The sequence below is a fragment of the Drosophila sulfurigaster genome, chromosome 2L, assembly GCF_023558435.1.
Source record: "Drosophila sulfurigaster albostrigata strain 15112-1811.04 chromosome 2L, ASM2355843v2, whole genome shotgun sequence".
Lineage (NCBI taxonomy): Eukaryota > Metazoa > Arthropoda > Insecta > Diptera > Drosophilidae > Drosophila > Drosophila sulfurigaster.
The window spans coordinates 15,345,654-15,364,686 of NC_084881.1; the positions used below are offsets into that span (position 1 = coordinate 15,345,654).

The 19,033-nt window shown below is 46.1% G+C and overlaps 4 protein-coding genes across 4 annotated transcripts in view; 2 read left to right on the top strand and 2 right to left on the bottom strand.

Annotated features, from left to right (window-relative positions):
- The first annotated feature begins 345 nt into the window (after window positions 1-345).
- Window positions 346-1,391, top strand: LOC133837020 (large ribosomal subunit protein uL10m). The gene is made up of 2 exons (XM_062267669.1): window positions 346-520; window positions 622-1,391. The coding sequence occupies exons 1-2, from the start codon at window positions 499-501 to the stop codon at window positions 1,341-1,343; spliced, it is 744 nt and encodes a 247-aa protein (XP_062123653.1). The 5' UTR covers window positions 346-498; the 3' UTR covers window positions 1,344-1,391.
- LOC133837011 (homeobox protein Mohawk) lies at window positions 1,370-4,021 on the bottom strand. The gene is made up of 4 exons (XM_062267658.1): window positions 3,719-4,021; window positions 2,570-2,627; window positions 1,781-2,488; window positions 1,370-1,716 (listed from the first exon to the last, which is right to left on the bottom strand). The coding sequence occupies exons 2-4, from the start codon at window positions 2,611-2,613 to the stop codon at window positions 1,521-1,523; spliced, it is 948 nt and encodes a 315-aa protein (XP_062123642.1). The 5' UTR covers window positions 2,614-2,627; window positions 3,719-4,021; the 3' UTR covers window positions 1,370-1,520.
- Window positions 4,022-4,666: 645 nt separating this feature from the next.
- Window positions 4,667-7,601, top strand: LOC133837001 (TBC1 domain family member 15). The gene is made up of 3 exons (XM_062267646.1): window positions 4,667-4,903; window positions 5,009-5,909; window positions 5,969-7,601. The coding sequence occupies exons 1-3, from the start codon at window positions 4,775-4,777 to the stop codon at window positions 7,090-7,092; spliced, it is 2,154 nt and encodes a 717-aa protein (XP_062123630.1). The 5' UTR covers window positions 4,667-4,774; the 3' UTR covers window positions 7,093-7,601.
- A 1,347-nt stretch (window positions 7,602-8,948) lies between these two features.
- LOC133836339 (uncharacterized) overlaps window positions 8,949-19,033 on the bottom strand; it is a 36,251-nt gene continuing 26,166 nt past the window's right edge. The window contains 8 exon segments of the mRNA XM_062266778.1: window positions 8,949-13,951; window positions 14,024-14,693; window positions 14,801-15,035; window positions 15,101-15,115; window positions 15,117-15,167; window positions 15,169-15,301; window positions 15,381-15,618; window positions 15,687-18,048. Of these exon segments, the coding sequence (XP_062122762.1) occupies window positions 11,140-13,951; window positions 14,024-14,693; window positions 14,801-15,035; window positions 15,101-15,115; window positions 15,117-15,167; window positions 15,169-15,301; window positions 15,381-15,618; window positions 15,687-18,048 (6,516 nt within the window). The 3' untranslated portion in view covers window positions 8,949-11,139.

Below are 19,033 nucleotides of genomic sequence, written 5' to 3' on the forward strand. Positions count from 1 at the left end.
GCATTTCCAAATCAAGCAAGTAACAACGGGCTTAAGAAAGGTTTTATAAATGTTGTGGGATGTTTTCAACTCCTATTTTAATAGCAATGCTTCCTGATCTAAATATCAAAAGTTCATTATTTTTTATTTTGCTAAAAATACGTTTTTAGATATGCCATGATTATCATGGCATGATATAAAAACCACAATAATTGTCGGTTGTCTTCTTGTCACTTAACATTTTGGCCCGCCATCTTCAAACTACAAAAATACTAGAAAAAATATACCAGGAAAAATCGTCAAGAAATATCGATGTTTATAAAAATGTAGAAACATTGATGCACCGATACATCGCTGCTCTCACACCTCTAATATTTGACAAATTCTATTGCAGTCACACTGGCCGGCTGGTGGAATTTAACAATTATTTATACGAATGAAATTAGTAAATTAGAATTGCAAAAACAAGAGCATTCGTGAATTAAGTGTGAAACAAGTAAACCGCAACTGCCCGTCGAAATGTCCAACCTTATACAACAAAGTGAGTGCACGTGCTACAAGTAATTTCCTTAGCAGCAAAACAGCTGTGCTCTGTGGTTATACAATTGATTTATTTACCTAACGACGCCTTTGCTTTCACAGGCTTGCCATTGACATCGGCCCGTTCGCCATTATTGCAGTTTTTGCGCTACCGCGGCAAGATCAATATTCAGCGACCCAAGGAGCCACATTATGAACGTGCACGAGTCATTGCTGTAACACAACCCAAATACCCGGAGCCTCCAAAGGCGATGACCTGCTTTCAATCACGAGCCCAACGCACGGGGACACAGCTGGAAAACCCCTACAATGCGATTGTGGCCCGTGAAGTGCTCAACTGGCTGAATCACTCGCGACTCGCGGCTGTCTTTCACCTGAACTCCATCAACGCCGACGAGATATTTCGTGTTCGCGTCCAATTGCATAAACAGAACATGCATTTGAAGAGTTACGGTCGTAAGATCATTGGCCAGGCTGTCACCGGCACTGCGTATGAGGCCATTCTGCCACTGTTTCACTCGAATCACTGTATCGTGTTCTCGCCTAATCCGCAGCAGATTGGTGCTCTGCTGCGCATCACACGCAAAGTGCCGCAAATGGTGTTGTTGGGTGGCATTGTGGAGAGCAAGTTGCTCAGTCGCAATGAGCTGATGGACTTTGCAAAGATGCCCAGTCTGCAGGTGGCGCAGGCGCAGCTAGTGCAAACGTTGAATCAAGCCGCCGGTACTGTGGTGCAACAGTTGCAGGCGCATCAATGCAATCTGGTTAAAGTGCTGGACGTGCACGCCAAGGGCGAATCATCCTCGACGGAGGAGGCGACATAACTTGTAATTGTTTTCTTTTTATTTTATAATAATAATAACAGCAAATAATATTTGTCTTTCATACTAAATTAGAATCTTAAACTGCTTCTATGACTAGATTGCACTTTTCCAACCGGCTCGAATCTTCTGCTGGAATGCTGATGGCGTCAGTGGCCCAGTCGCCTGCCTTAGTCGTGTCTAGGAGCTGATCGTGGTGGCCATGTGATGCCAGCGTTGTCTGCAGTTAAACGCCAAATTGGCCAGTGCCTCAGCCGCATCCAGTTCGTCCTTGTGATGCAGAAGCCAACGCTCGCCACGAGCCGCTGCTGCTGTGGCATCGTTGGTGAACAGCAGCTGGTGCTGAACAGGACGCTCCTGCCCTCCACATTTGTGCCTGCAAACCAAACAAGACGTTGTTAGAATGGATATATAGAATAGTTGAGGCATAAAAAGATTACCTGCTCATATTCCATTCAATGTGATAGTTGTGCCTGTCTGGTGTGAACCTGGCCGCACTCTCCAGCCACTTGTTCAGCTGTGCGCCACCACCATTGCTATCAGCTCCAGCATCCCCACTTTGCTGCATGCCACTGTCACGCAGATATTTCTCCATCATCTGCTGCTTGTACTTGGCCATGGGCAACCGATCGACGCTCTGATTACGACTCTGATCTGTGTGCGATTCCATGGCAGACTCCACATAGAAATTAGGCTTATATGGCGTTGTCGTGTTGGCATTATTGCCATTGCCATCGCTGCCTGTGCTGCGACTGGACAACTCATCGTCATACTCATTCTCATCATCATCATCAGCAACACATGGTCGCATGTCTTCCTCCCAAATGCTATCCTCGGACGAGATGCTAAACTGCTCCACATTCCCTCGGGCATTGTGATTATAATTCTTGATCAGATGACCCCATGACTTTTTGGCCTTCTCACGCTCCGAGTTTTTCAACTTGCGTCGCCAGTTGGCAAACCAATTGCAAATCTGTGTATACGTTAAACCCGTCTCGCCAGCCAACTGCTTCTTCTCCTCCCTACTCGGATAAGGATTCTCGCGGCGTCGTATCAGCCAATCCTTGAGCATGCGCTTAATATCCGGTGTAAACAGTCGCTTCGTGGCACGCGTCTGATGCAGATCATCTTCTGGTGGCCATGCGCGTCTAAACAAGAAGAGATCATAATTAATTGGGTTACAAGAGTATCGGAGCATTGTATGTGATTCTCCTCGATGTCGCACTCACCTGCTGTGACGACGATTGCGTTTGGGGCGACACGATTTCTCCATGCTGCAGCAACGAACTGGTTGGTAAGTAAAAATAAATAAATAAATACACACATTAAATGGAATTTAGTAGATCGTGTGCAGCAGCCCCTCGCTCGGACTGTTATTGCTCATCCTAATTAAGCCAATCGGCCGAGAAATACTCGCATTCATTCGTAGGCGCTGTAAGGCAAAATACAGTTTCAAAACTTTTTATACGTGGGTGGCGCTATTTTTGTCCACGAACTGAGAACGCCGAAAAATATTCATGTTTTTTGCTCTGTTGCCGTTGTTTTTACCCGATAAATGAAAAACAATTCGGCTGTGTCACACACACAGAAAGAGAGCGAAGTGATGATAGTGATAGAGAGAGATGCCTCTTATGTGTATGTGTGAGTGAGGAGGGGGAAGAAACTGGCGTTAGATATCACACGATCAAATGTAAATTTGGTCAGCATATCAGATGGAATTGTAAAGGGCATCAAGTCGAAATGTCAACATGGTAATATATATATATATATATATATTGATAGACAGTGGCTAGTAATTAGCTCAGGATTTAACTGAATATAGAAATATTATATTATTTAATTGGGCAAATTCATTTCGAATTTAATTTTTAATAGAGCTGTCCCATTTTTTTTAAAGTAGAGACAAAGAATTCAACAATTCATATGTGACCATGTTTTTCCAATATACAAATATGTATGGATGTGTGAATATTATATATGTATACACACATTTATTTATACCTAAAAATCTGTTTACGCTGCTCAGCTAATTTCAAAATCAAGAACACAGCAGATATTCTCTGTTTGACCCTTTTTTTTAATTGGCGCTAATATTTAATGCAGTAAAGTAGAAATATTTAATAGTTAATGCATTTCTTGTTGACAGAGTATTTTTAGTGTTTTGCGCTAAACATCTAAAATTATATAATCCGAACATAACAGCACAAGAACAATGGACTTGTTTATCGTTATTTAATTCATCTGTGTTTTTCTTTTCCTCACAATTGAGAGATTTCTCTACTCCAATGGCATTTCAAAAAAACAAGAACTTTTGCCAAATATTTGAATGGCACAGTGGGTCAAAGTGAGTTCCTCACCATGGATAAACGTTCACCCACCTGTAAATATACGGTTTCAGTCTGTAGTGAAAAAATGTTTTTCTTTTTTATCACACACAAGACACTTAAAAAACACGAATGAAACAAATCGAAACGTTTCCGATCGACGTAGTCGCGAACTGCAAACTGAATGCTCGTCCATTTTTCAAAACTGACAAAGATGTTTTCGAATCGTTCGCTCGTCGTGCCGATTTTCCTTCGGCATCGACATCGGAAAAACGAAAACGAATTGAAAACTCGCACTTATCACACGAATGGGGCACTTTTAATCTATTTACAAAATGCGAGAAAAAAAAATACGTATGCTTCATATACATATATAATGCTGCCTATTTTCAAATAATCAACGAACGTGACAGTTCCGGCATACACTACCTAAATGCAGCCATCTTTAACGGTTAAGTGTCATATGCCCACGTAAGAAGAGTGCATATACTTTCGCTCTCGATCAATTGGTCGCTTGCTCCTCGGTCGGTGGCCATGATGCGATTAAATTTAAATTGTGTCGCAAGTCGTATCAGAATTTTTACATGAACATAAGCCAATTGGAAAGTGCATTTCGAATGAAAACGAAAATCATTCGTTAAATTTGGGCGTTACATTTTCAAACTCGTTGAGAAATGGATAGCGCAATAATTGATTATTGCTCCTTTTGAGACTACCGTACAATGCACTATATTTAATAAAATTTGTATGAACTTCAGTTAAATTGCAAACCACAGTCCAATTGGAAAACGCACAGTAGTCGAAAATAAAATTTCCAATTTGTCCGTTACATTTTCAAACTGAGTGAAAAAATTGCCAATATAGTAAATTAGGTGATAAATGTTTTCAAAATTCAAAATTGTTTAATGTTTTAAAATTGCAATTTATTTGTTTATGAAATGCACTCGCTGTCATTAATCGGTATATTCTGTTTGACGCAAGTTGGCAGCGTCGTATCGAAAGTGTGTACACACCTAATTGAGGCGAAAATTCAATTGTTTATATCTAGAACGTAATAATTCGCTGAAAATTTTATTGTTGCGTCGGAAAAAACAAATACGGCTGATTGATATGAACGAATCGGTGCGCTATGAGCGCTGCCAGCAAATTCAGCTGGGCGTGCTGAACGAATCCCAAGTGGGCGTTGATTTGCCAATTAACGGTGGATCGGAGTCTGAGTTGCCCCAGGGAACTGGTAACGTAAGTTAAAAATGTTGCTCGCTGTAAAAATATTTCTTTGTTCATAGTACATACTGACTCATGTTGTATATTTACGTACCCTTATATTTTCAACTATTTCTATAGATTTTGTGCACTCACGATGGCGTGTTGCTAAAGAAGGCAAATGCCGAGCACATGGCCGAAATGAATACCAGCGGCTCCTTGTCCCTGGTGGAGTACAATCTGCCCAGACGTCGTCTGTACTTGGAATGGCAGCCAAACGATAGTATAATGATTGCCGACGATAGTCAGGATCAGGGCGACTGGGCGTTGGTCGATCGAATATCGGGACGCACTCGCACCACGTCCGAGTGTAATGCCTTCAATACGAAGCCCCTGGATATAGTGGGCAGCAATGGAAATTCTGGAATTACACGAAATCGAATTATGCGCGCCCTTTTAGATGATTTGGCGGCGGTTGAAGTGCGACACCGAGGCCAGACAATACGATTCCTGCGGAAATCAGACAATGGCGTGCATTGTGAGTTTTTCTTTCAGCACGGCAATGCTGATCTCTTCGTGCGCTCCATGCGGCAGCAGCATTTCATCGAGAGTTCAGAGACGAGTCGCAGCGGCGGCGGCGAGGAGTATGCCATATTGAATACGGAAAATCAAAAGCTAAAAAAAACATTTGCTGAACTGGATATCGGCGAGATTAAGGCAAGTCAGCTACCCCGGGAAAGCTGGCTGCCCAACAAGCTGGCTGGCTTTCTGGGCACCATACCGGACTATGTCCAGCCATCGGCGTTTCAGCGATCGCCAAAGAACAGACCCAGCACATTGATACAAGGCGATCGTCAGACGTCACCGGATAACTATCAGTTCATCAAGCTGAGCGGCAGCACAAATAGTGCTTGCTCCTCCAACAGTCAGAGTCGCGGCGAAAGCGCTGACAAATCACCGGCGGATAGCGAACTGGAAAACTTGAATGCGCAGGATGAAAAGATTGTTAACAATTTGCCAGCTCGCCAGAGTGTCTATCGCGGTAAGTAGAAATTACACTTCAATGTGGTGCCGTGACTCATTCGACTTTTCCATTTCTAGGTCTTCCGCTAAATGAAACACAGTGGCTGGAGTTTCAAACACCCGATGGCCGCATTCTGGACAGTGAGCGCATTAAGGAGCTTATATTTCGCGGCGGCATTGTGCCGAGCTTGCGTGCCGAGGTCTGGAAGTATTTGCTGAACTATTACCAATGGTCTGACACACAACTGGAACGCATCGAGCGACGCAAACAAAAATCCATGGAGTACTATAAAATGAAGGCCCAGTGGCTTGCAATGACTCAAGCGCAGGAGGCTAACTTTGGCGGATATCGTGATCGCAAGTGCCAAATTGAGAAGGATGTGAAACGCACCGATCGCACACAACAGTTTTTCGCCGGCGAGAATAATCCCAATCTGGCGCTGCTGCAAGGCATACTAATGACCTATGTAATGTATAACTTTGATCTGGGTTATGTGCAAGGCATGTCCGATTTACTAGCGCCCATACTGGAGATTCAGGTGAATGAGGTTGATGCCTTCTGGTGTTTTGTTGGCTTCATGAACATGGTCTCAACCAACTTTGACATGGATCAAGCTGGCATGAAGACCCAGTTTGACCAGCTACGACGCCTCCTTGAGGTGGCCAATGCGCCGCTTTGCAATTACATGTGCAGCCATGACTCGGACAACATGTACTTCTGCTTCCGCTGGCTTCTCGTGTGGTACAAGAGAGAATTCGACAACGACGATGTGCTCAAGCTATGGGAATGCTTGTGGACACGTTTGCCTTGTGCCAACTTTCATCTGCTCGTCTCCGTAGCTATACTGGATCAGGAGACTAGTGTGATTATCGAACGCAATTACGAATTCACCGATATATTGAAGCATATCAACGAACTAACCGGCACCATCGATTTAAAGCGTACGCTGGAAACGGCTGAGGCCATCTACCTACAGCTGAAGGCATCTGAAGCATTACCCAACGACATCCGTCACATCATTGGCGAGCCTTTGCTGCCACCTGCTGGTGGCGAGGCACCCGCTGATGGTGAGGCCGAGGAACCTGCCTATTCGGATGATGGTTTTGACGAACTGCGTGATATGACGCCGGAGGAGAAGCTGCGCAATCAAGCATTATTCGAGGAGGCGCTCGAGCGATCCATGTTCATGAATTATATATAGTTCAATAGCGGCAGCCAGGAACTAGGCCAAAAAAACAACTAGAATTGAAGCTGAAGCCTACGGCAAAACATGCGCAAATTATTTAGCTGTAGCTATTAAGACTCAAAGTTTACTATCGCGTTAAGGCGACGTCCCTCTTCGCATGGCAGGGGGCATTGCTGGTGAAGTGCTTTAAATGCTAATAACAGACAGATTTATACATTGTATATTATACATATTTGTACTTTTTGTATTTATTGTAAGTTCGATTTTCCATTGAACCATGCACCTTGCCCTTCCAACCCCCCATTGGCTTAAGCAATCGGTCCCAAAAAACAAACTGATAAGAAACTGCGTTTTCAACGATATTTCAAAAGCGAAGCAAATTCGGCGCACGTATCAATTAGAATTAACTTTGTTTATTGTCAATTTTATCGAAAAATTTGGGTTATCACAATGCTAAAAGCAGCTTCAGTTGCCTCTAATTAAGTTTAACTCAATTACTGTGAATAAATCTAAACATAAATTTATATTTCGAATATTTATTGCACAGTCACGTAAGTGACTTTCTCTATCGCTTATTTATGTTCGCCTGGTACTACACCAAGTGATTTTGGGCTTTTGAAAATAAGCTATAGCTCGGGTAAATCCTACTTAATTTTCAAAGGACTTACATAGTTATGATCGCGAGGACCAACTCTATCGATTGGCAACAAAAAAACATGGGGTCATCTAAGAATCCAACACTTGGAAATTTTCAGTCCGAGGGCCAAAGGAATCGAGCCGAAATCACAAATTGCAGGATAACTCGAGAACCACAAGGACAATTTGAATATCCTTTGGTAGGATGATAGCCCATACCAAGATACTTCGTTTAACACAGGACTCGCAAGGATCAGACAGGATACAGCCGAGATATACGCAATTTTTTATAAACAAAAAAGTCCTTGTAACTTAGTTGTTTTAAGGATATTCGTCCTTTTGATGTTGCCAATCGGGTTTTACTGAATAAAATTGTCCTTATGCCAAAGGACATCACGCTCGTCCTTCAAATGGCCGAGATATGTCGGGTTTCCTGATTTTTTACCATTTTTTCTATACCTACCCCTTGAAAAATTTTCAAGTAAATTTTTTTTTAATATCCTTAAAATCCTTGAATGCCGGTCGATAGAACTAAATGTCTTGGTTACAAAAATACTTATCCTTGCAGGATCCTTAAGGACTTAGTTGTGATAGAGCTAAAAAACGAATATCCTTTTTCCAAAATAAGCTATATCTTGGCCATATCCTGCCACATTTTCAAAGGACTTACATTGTTATGATCGCGACGACGAACACTATCGATTGGCATCAAAAAAACATGGGGTCATCTAAGAATCCAACACTTGTAATTTTTCAGTCCGAGGGCCAAAGGAATCGAGCCGAAATCACAAATTGCAGGATAACTTGAGAACCACAATGACAATTTGGATGTCCTTTGGTAGGATGTTAGTCCACACTAAGAACCGTCCTTTGACACAGAATTCGCAAGGATCCGAAAGGATATGCGAGAGATATAAGCTATTTTCTCTATACAAAAAAGTAACTTGTAACTTCGTTGTTTACAGGATATTCGTCCTTTTTATTGGCTCGTTGTTTTTCTATTGATCATAACTATAATTATGCCAAAGGACATTTCGATAGTCCTTCAAATGGCCGAGATATTCAGGATTTTAGCAGTTTTTAGAAAATTTTCATACATACCCCCCCCTTACAAATTTTTTTTTGTTTAATTTTCTTGAAATATTTGAATGTCATTTGACAAAACTTTTTATTTGCATTATAAAAACACAAATCCTTTCGATTTGCTGAAAAAAATCAAGGAAATAAAAGCAATGTTTTGTTGTAATTTTGGAAATTTATTTTTCATATATTTATCTTGTTGTTGTTGCTGTAGTTGTGTTGTAATTATCATACTTTAATTAAGATTTATACTTAGCATCTCTAATTTAAATTGTTATTTTCTCTTGTCTGTTGGTGCAACTGTTAATGTTTTTATTCTTTTGTTTGTTGTTTTTTGTTGAGTGGATCAAAGTGCAAACAAAATAGTATTTCCATTTTGATTTATGTATATAGTTTATGTATTATTCAATATATATATATTTATGCTTTTGTTTTTGGGAGCCAGTTTTTGCCGTCTAATAATCGCGCCAATTGCATATACATACATAAAAGTTTTGAATTAATTTAAAAAAAAATCTATTTTCTTTCTCTTCCAATAAACATTTGTGTGATTTGTTTCTTGTTGTTATAATTTTGTTTACTGATTAGTTTGTTGGTTGGTAGGTTTTGTTTTACGTTCCAAGTACACAAAAATCATTTTCAATTGTTAAAAACATACGAAATACAAATTAAAACTTATGCAATAATATAAATTGTTCACTAATTACATAATTAAAATTAGAAATTAAAAGCGATCTTGACAATGACAATGTCAGTATATTGTATATGTATACATATATATATAAAGGTATGTATGTATATGTATATATATATATAGATATAGGACTTGCGCGAGTACACAATTATAACATAGGCAGGACGACAAAAGGGTGCGGAGGATACACGAAGATGATTTAAAGATCGGGTGCTGTGTAGTTGAAGGAGGGTTAGACATACACACACAATTAATCATATATATATGTATATATATATATGCATTATAAAAATAATAGATAAGTATTCAAAACAGATGGAGAGAGAATTCATGATGCGATCCACGATCTGATGTGATCGACGAGAACGTTTAAGTGACGCGAGTCTTTTAAAGATACTAAAATATGTACAGGTTGTTTGTTTTCATTTTCATTTCGTTTTGTGATTAAGATTAACTCTTGTGAAGGACGACAGCTTTGAACCCAATTAATCCTATATATCTATATATGTGTATACATAATAATAGGTGTGTGTGTATGAGTGTATGTATCTATGTGTGTATGGTGTGTCGATTTGAAACTGTTGTAAGTTAGTTTTTTGTTGTTGAAACATTCTGCTTTTTGCCATTTTGCTTATCGATTACAATAATAATTTGCAATAATTTAAACCGATTACTCTCTGCGTCTTCTTCCTTTTCCTCTCTGCGGGGCAGCGAGTACAGCAGCCTCTCCTCTCTCGCTGCCTCGCAATTACAATTAAATTATAAGCGCTTTTTTAATATATAATATAGGGAACCGTGATGTGGCAGCATCATTAGTCTGAAGGCCCCGCAATTAGTTGCAGCAGTTGCGGGGTTTCAGTCTAATGCTGCTTCCCGCTGTGTTAGGTTCTCCGTTCAGCCGAGGATCACATACATTGCCCAGTTGCCTGCTCCTGCTAGAGATTTCTCTCACTACTCTCTCTCTCTCGATCTCCATGTTCACCGGTGTCGTTGCAGCAGCGAGCATAGTTGCAGCAGTGCTCGTTGTTAAACGCACAATAGGATCCCGAAGTGAGAGAGTGAGAAGCGAGTCGCCACCCCACAAACAGAAGCTGCAGCTTGGCACAGCAGCAATATCTGAGTCCTCCTACTCGCTACATACAAACGTATCTATATATAAATGTGTATATATATATAGATGCACATAGTATATACTATATATATAAATATTTATATATGTAATGGGGTTATTTACTTATACTTTACACAACTTTAAGCTTAAGGGATCTACTACTCAATCTAGCGCGAGTTCGCGTACTTCTCGCACTCGTTCTCGTTCGTTTACTAGAACTTGTTCTCCGTCGAGAGCCTTTACTCGCTCTCGTTAGCATGCTCGTGCTCGTTGTGGCACTCGCTCTCGTTCTAGTGCGCGTACTCGTTACATTTAGCCTTGATTTCAGTTTGGATGCTGTTGCGGTTGCACCTCGATTTGCGTTTCTGGTGCGGTGCCTACTGCTTGCGTTATTGGCCGCCGTTTGTTTCTGCTTTTGGTTCATATTCGTCTTCGTCTTCGTCATCATCTTCATATGCTTCTTATTGTTGTTGTTCTGGCCTTGTCTGGTTCGAACGCCCGCCGCTGGGGCGCTGTCGTCTGGCTAGGAGCATCGTTTTACTCATTCATTCCGCTCCTCTGACTCGCTCCCCGTTGACAGATTAAGCGTTGCCGCATCAGCCGATTGCCGTGTGTGGCGCGTGGAGCGCAGCTCACGACGCTTTTCCGGCGGTTGCTCAGCCGCTGAGGCGCCACCATGTTCGGTGCCCGAACGCGGGCGCTTCAAACGATTCGATGAGCGACGATTCTCCTCAGCTGCCGCTGCTGCCGCCGCTGCAGCAGCTGCTGCTGCAACCGATGAGCTACTGCTGCTGGAACCACTCAAGTTGGCCACTGCATTGCCGCCACCGCTGGCATCCAGATCCTCAACGCTGCCACCATGGCTGCTGCTCGGCGCCGTTGGCTTCTTCAGAATGGGCTGAATGATCAGCTCGTCGGCCTCCTCGTAGGGTGGCGGCAACTTTGCGGCATCGGCGGCATTTGTGATGGTCAGCGAGATGCGCGACTCGCTGCGCTCGGAACGTTCACTGCTGGTGCTTGCTCCACTGCTGATGGGCGGCGCAATCGTGATCGTTGTCTGCGAGGGCAAATTAGCAGCGATTGCCGCATTGGAGGCGGCGTTCGACCCGCTGTTGAGTGGCGTTAGCGTCACCTTGTCCTGCTCCGGCGTTGGCGTCGGCGCTGGTGTTGAAGAGCTGCTCGAGGAGCCGACGCCACGCAGACTCTTCTCGATGGTGCTCATGCTTGCGCCCAGATTCAACGGCAATCCTGCAGCCAAGGCGGCAGCAGCCAACTCATCCTTTGTCGGATGCATTTCGCTGCGAGCTCGCTTCGATTTGTGCTGCTGCTGTTGTTGCTGCTGCTGCAGTTGCTCGGCATCGAGAGCTGCTGCGTAGGCAGCTGCTGCATTGAGACTACTGCTGGCCGAAGATGTAGGTATCAGCGAGATGCCCGATCCCAGTCCCAGCGACTTGGTGTAGAAGTCCATTTGCTGCTTGAACGCATCCTGTTCGCGTTGTCGCTTCGCCGCTGAGCTACTGCCGCTGCTGCTGCTGCCACCCGCTGAACTGGAGGCGCCTCCTGTCAAGCCAGCCAAGCTGGCCAGTGAGCCGGGACCACTGAGCGGCAACGACCCGCCTGCGGCTGCCATCGCCTGGGCAGCCATCTCGGCGAGCAGCGCCTGGGAGAAGTCACTGGACATGCCGGGTATTTGCGGCAATTGTGCCGCTGCAGCAGCCGCTGCTGCCATCGCCTTCGAGCTCTTGCTGGCCGCTGAGGAACTGGCGCTATTCGAGCTACCGCTGGCCGAGCTGGTCGACGGCATTTTGCCCTGTGAGAAGGCCTGCAGCGCAGCCAGATCCGTGGGCAACGCGCTGCGTGCCAGACTCTCCAGCCACTTTTGTTGCTCCTTCGCAGAGGCTTCATTCGCAGCAGCGGCGGCCGCAGCACGTTTGCTGGCGGCGCTGGAGCTGCTGCTGCTGTTGCTGTTGGAACTGCTTGGCGTGGGCAATGGTGGCATGCCGAGGGAGCTCATTAGTCGCGTTGCCTGCGCCAGATCCATGCTGCTCATGCGACTGAGCGATTCCAGCAGATGCGGATCAGCACCGGGCATCAGCAGACTGGACAGCTGAGCCATGTCGGCGGCACTGGGCGTCGCAGAGGCGGACGAATTGCGTTGGCTGTTGCTCTGGCCGCGACTGCGACTGGAGCTGCTGCTGGTGGAGGGTGTCGTCACCGTGCCGCCGCTCATGCTCGCCATAGCGTTCATCAGATTGGCTGCCGAGTTCGCAGCAGCATTGGCGGCGCCACGTGAACTGCTCGACTTCGAGGACTGCGACTGATGCGATTTGGAGGACTGCGTGGTTCCGGTGAGTGCGGCCGATGACGTGGTCACGCCATTGAGCAGATTATACTGCTGTGCCAATTGATCGTACGCAGATCCCAAACCGCTAGAGCCCAGGGAATACGGGTTGAGACCGCCCAGACTCATGGGCGGATACAGTATTGACGGATTGGGGAAGAGGAACGGAAAACCGGCAGCCAGTTGTGCGGCAGAAGCAGCATTAGCGGCAGCATTCTTGCCACCGCTCGAGTTGCCACCAGCACCGCTGTTCACCACCGCTGCGGCGGCTGCTGCTGCAGCTAACTGAGCGGCCTCGTTCTGCTGCTGTTGCTTCTTCTTGTTGGCGGCCGCTGAGGAAGATGATGCGGAGGCGGAGTTGCCAGCGCTCGACTGCGATTGGCTCTTGCCGGAGCCCGCGCCCGTGCTGCCCGTGAGGCCGCCGAGCGTTGGTCCCGCAGCAGCCATGAGCGCAGCCAGCGACTGAGCATCCATGCCGGCCAGATTGCCCAGTCCACCCATGCCCGCCAGGCTGGCAAACAGATTCATATTGTTGAGATTGCCCAGACCGGGTAGACTGCCCATGCCGGGCATGCCGCCAAATGGCGCCATTGAGAGCAACGGATTCTTAGGATCGAAGGCGGCCAGCGGATTCTTCGGATCGAATGCACCGAGTCCTGGGAGATTAGCCAACAAACTGGGATTGAGACCGGCTAGCGAACCAAACTGCAACGCTGCCTGATCCAAGGCTGCAGCCGATTGCGATTGACGCGACGATTTCTTCGACGAGCCACTCGAATTGCCGCCAGCTGGCGATTGGGCTGCACTCGGCTGTTGCTGTTGCTGGGTGTGACTGCTGGAAGAGGCATTGCTGGAGTTTGAGGAGGGTCGGCCGCCATGCGATTTGCTAGCGCCGTAGCTGCCGCTGTTGTCCATGTTGCTGACGCTGGGCTTGGGCGAAGGTGCCGACATGGGGTTCTGCATTTGCTCCAGCCACTTGGGATCCACTTCATAGTTAGGGTTCTCCGTGAGCCTGCAAAGCGATGGGGTTAATTTCATGTATAACGTGTAGCTTCGTGCATAAACCCTAATAAGGGACACTTACCAGGTCATCAGACGCTTAAGTTGAGGCGCCTTGTTGCCACCCAGACGCTTGCCCGTCTGCTTGTTGATCACCGGAACTGGCTCCTCGCCTGTTAAGCCGAGAGGTCCGCTCATGGATTGCTGCTGTTGTTGCTGCTGCTGTTGTTGTTGCTGTTGTTGTTGCTGCTGCTGTTGTTGTTGCTGCTGTTGTTGTTGCTGCTGCTGCTGTTTCTGCAGCGCTGCCGCCTGCTGTTGGGCACTGGAGCTGCTGCTCTGTTGTCGATTGCCTCGTCGACTGTTGCTGCTGCTCGCGCTGCCGCCCGCTGCACCAACGTAGTCAATGCTGAGCTGATCGCCGAGTGGGCTGCTCATGTCCGACAGCCATTTGTTGACCTTGTTGACGTCGTGTGGTGCGTTGAACTTGGAGCTGAGCTTCATGGCCTGCTCCATTTCGGCCAGCATGTTTTCGTAAGCCTTGCGTTGCGCTGGCGGCAGATATTGCATCATCTTTTGCTGTTGCTTGAGGAACGATTGCGGATCGCTGGCCATTGTCTGGGCCAGCAGGGCATTCAGACTGTCCTTGCTGGACAAGCCGCCCATGGTCATGTTCTGCAGGGCGCTTAGGCCGCTGCCCGTCGAGCTGCTGCTTGCACCAGCGCCGCTTCCGCTGCCTTGGTTGCTGCTCTTGGATTCTGTAGGGAAGAGAGAAGATATAGAGAGACAGATAGTCGTTTAGTGCGTGTTGTGGATAGCTTCAGCTTGGGGGATTAGAAATGAAAGCGCAGAGACTCAAACTCACTTCCGGGCACTGTCGTAACAGTGATGGTAAAGGGCTTCTGGTTCGACTGCTGCTGGCTTGGCGCTTGCAGATTAGCCGGCGTCACCGACACACTCGGTGGGATTTGTGGCTTCTTTGAGGATGGCAGCGAGGGATCCGGGAAGGTCTTTTGCTCCTTGGCCGCCGAAAGACCGAGCACAATCTCGTCCAGCTTCTTGCGCTTCTTCTCCTTGCCAATTACAGGCTCTTCAATAGTCTGTTGTGGTGGGAATTATGTTGGTTACTATCGCTAGTTAGTTAATGACATTCTCTTAAACTTACGCAATTGTTCTTTTTTCATTAGTTTGTTGAGCGTATCGTCCAGCTTGCTCTTGCTGCCCATCGAGGGGGAAGGCTGAGCTAAGCGCGGCATGCACGCTCGACTTCTTCGAGGGCATGGAGAAGTCCTGCACTTCACTTAGATCGATAGCTCCGGCGCTGGACGCCGTTTTAAGCATTTCTGTCATGTTCATTTTGGGCAAGCTGCTGTGAAAAAGTCCAGAATATGAATTAGTTATGCCCACAAGTAGTTAGACTGCATGTTTTGCTTGTTATTACGCACCTGGATGACAGATCCATGGGAGCGCCCATTGACGGTGGCGGCGTTTTAAGAGCCGGCACAGCGGGTTTATTGAACTGTCCGGAGGATTGCCGGGAGAGTGAGGGATGCTGATGCGCTGGTGGCGGTTGCATGCCACTCAGGGCTGCAGACGAAGCTGCCGCTGAGCCGCCACGACGTCCTGAGGAACCAGTCAACGCTTCCATGTTGGCAATCTCACTTTCCCAGTCTTTAGGAGCCACTGCAAGGTGAATAAGGAAATTAATTAGGAATCTCAATGCATTAAAAACAGTTTTCTGAAACACTTACTTGATGAGCTGTTGAGCAACGCGTGCAATTTGGCACGCTCCGTCTCTACATCGATGGCAATGTGTCGCTTGCGCTTTTTGCCTGCAGTCGAGACGCCAACACCACTGGGTACATTCAATCCCGCGGCATTCACACCGCTTGCTCCAGTGCCCCCGGTTGCCGCACTCAGCGACATGCCCGGCAATAAAGCGGACAATGAGGTGGCATTGCCGCCACTGGCAGCAGCTGCCACAGCAGCAGCAACCGCTGCATTGATGCTGCTGGCATCCAGACCTGGCAACGATGCCGTTGTCGGCACCACTGTGGGTGTCTTGACCGTGGGCATTACGTTGGCCGAGACAACGTTGTTTGCCGATCCGACGGCAGCATTGCTGGCCACCTGTTGCATTTGGGAGGCCTGCAGGTGTTTCGTTACACCCTGATCTGTGGTGATGGTGATGACATCGGGTGTCGTTGAGCGACGCTCAATGCTGTTCAGGTGTGGTATCGATTCGTGCAATGCAATGTTGAGATCGGTGGCACCCTTTAAACCAGCAAAAGCGCTATAGTGCTTGTCCACAGGCCACTTGTTGCTCTCCACGCAGCAGACGATGTGTGCGATGCGACGCTCGAGGGCAAAGTCCTTGAACCAACGGATCATGCACATTTCCAGCTTAGGCTTTTCGAGCTTCTGCTGTTTAATAGCTGCCGGCTGTATGACCTCAAGGTCGGGGAAACGAGCTTTGAGTTCGGCTGCCTGCTTCTTGCACTCTTCCTCGACGGCTTTTTCTTTCTCCTTCATAACCTCGTCGTCGTCGGGATCGGTGGGTGCGGCAACCAGATCGAGTATCTCTTGCTCACTAGGCTGCTTCTCTGCGTTGAGAGAGGGCTTCTCCTCGGGAGCCGGCTTGTCATCTTCTGTCAGATCTGTGACTTCGTCGACAACTTCGGTCTTCTTGGCCTCGACGACTTCAGGGGCAGGAGTTGTTGCCTTCTCGGGCTCTGCAGCAGCTTCCTTGACTGCCTCAACTGCTGCGGTTTCTTCACCAGCTGCCTCAGCTTTAACGGGAGTTGCTTCTTCCTTTTCAGCGGTCGCTTCGACTGCTTCTTTCTCATCAGACTCTGCTGACTTCTCGACGGTAGTCTCTGTATCCATTTTGGTTTCTTCCGCCTGTTCGGTGGATTTTTTCTCCTCCGTTGCAGACTCCTCGTCAGCCTCTGTTTTAGTTGCGGGTTTGTCACTTTCGGTTGAGCTTGGGGTTTCTCCCTCTGCTGCAGCTTCCTTCTCATTGCCATTCTCCGCAATGGGTTCGTCTACTTCCATTTTCTCCTCGCTGTCTTTAGTCTTAACTTCCTCGACTTCGTCGTCGACCTTTTCAGCGGGTAATTCCTTAGCGGCTTCACTACTCGGCTTGTCTTCGCTGGAGGCTTCTTTTTCTGCGCTCTCGGCGGTTACAGCTTCTGCAGATTCATCGACTTTCTCAGTCACCTTGCTCTTCTCCTGCTCGGTGCTGCTGTCTTCCGCCTCAGACTTTGTATTCTCAGCGTTTTCTTCTGGCTTGACTTCAGCCTTCACAGGCGACTCCTTCTTGATAACGCTCTCCTTGGTGAGCAGCTCATCATCCAGGTCGATAACCTCGTGCTTCACAGCAGCGGCTTTTTCTGCCTTTTCCGCTGCAGCGGCTTTCTCTGCAGCCGCAGCTGCTGCCGCCGCCTTTTCGGCCTCTGCATTGAATGCTTCTAGTTTGATGGTGCGCTGCAGTTGAGCCTCGAGTTCGCGTATGAAACGCTTTTCCGACTCGGAGAAACTAAAGTTCGGGTCGTTAAAGATAAAGGTCTCCGAGCGATATAAGCCATGCTTCAGTACGGCAGCAATCAATTCCTTGTCGTGGCGTCCCGGTTCCCACCAGTCAGGTGTATCTGCATTCATGCCGCAGAGTTTTAGACGCTCCTCGAGCTGTGGATTGCGCGCCACTTCACGCAGCTTGGCCAGCAGCTCTAGACGATCAAGTATGAGCTTGGCATGCTCCTTCTCCACTTCCTCGATGATGCCCTCCAAGCCACGCTCGTTTTCAGCGAGCTTGAGGCCTGCCTGTCGGCGGCACATGGCCACAAAGACCTTGTAGTAGTCACTGAGGGTCTCGTCGCTCTTGCGCTCCAGATGTGCCATTTGCTTGAATTTGGTCCAGTCTGGAGTCTGTTGACTGCTGTTGTTGTTGTTGGAGCCCATAGGCGTGCTAAGTTGCATATCGACGCCATAGCCGGTGAGCACACGCAGGAATTCGTATTCCTCGCGACGATTCCATTTTTTGGGTATCAGCTGCAGGCGTTGAGACTCTCGCTCCTTGGCCGCCAGTTCCATCTTGCCCTGGCGTTCCATTTTCTGTAAAAGGCGAAAAGTAAATTCTTTGCATAAGTAGGGCATCACGAAGCATTAAATAATAAATAAATCATCAGCCTCTTGAGTAGGGTCTGATAACATTGTTAAAATAAAATACAGTCAAATTAAATAAAATACAAAGTGCTGTGTAGGGAATTGAGATTTGAGACTGCTGGGGATATTTTGTTATGATTGGTTTTCAGTCATGTAATGTGATTCATAATTGTTTCTTATCGCAGTGTTTATATTAGTATCTAGTAAATTGCGTATTTCACAATAGAAAGCGAGGATAGGTTAGAAAATTCTGTTAAGACGTATTAAAAAGATAAACATAAAAATTATTTATTATAAAAACTAAATGATAGCATTAAATATAATATATGGGATCAATATTTGTAATATACGAAATAAGTAATTTCATTTCCAAGTTTAATATCCCTAACGACCCGACATATTTTAATTTTATGCGATAAACTAAACTTACTTAATTTGCTCTTCGTATCTCACGTGTCAAACTACTTTTATCACATTATATGCATCTTATAAATGGCGAATTTCACCAACTGCATATCTAGCACAATTTTATTACAACCCCTGTTGTAGTAATAACCGTAGCTAATTAAATTTAATTTTTCGCATTGTATTTTTCATAAATTCTTTTCTCATTTGGTTTAGTGTGACTCACATCGATTGTTTGCAGTGAGTGGCTTGTTAATAGATTAAAGAGACATCATCAGACTTGAAGTATAATCTTAGCTACTTTACAATCGTTACCCATTCATGACATATACCGAACGCATGGAGCGATAAGATAAGACCTAAGGTTTCGTCTCTCTTTCTCGTATAATAACTAATAAATAAATAATTCAACACGTCTTAAAAGTTACAGAGCTGTACATAAGAATCTTATTATATAGTATACATAATATATAATAAATGTATGCTTCAGTTTTATGGCCATTCAATTTGATTACCGAAAATCGAAAAA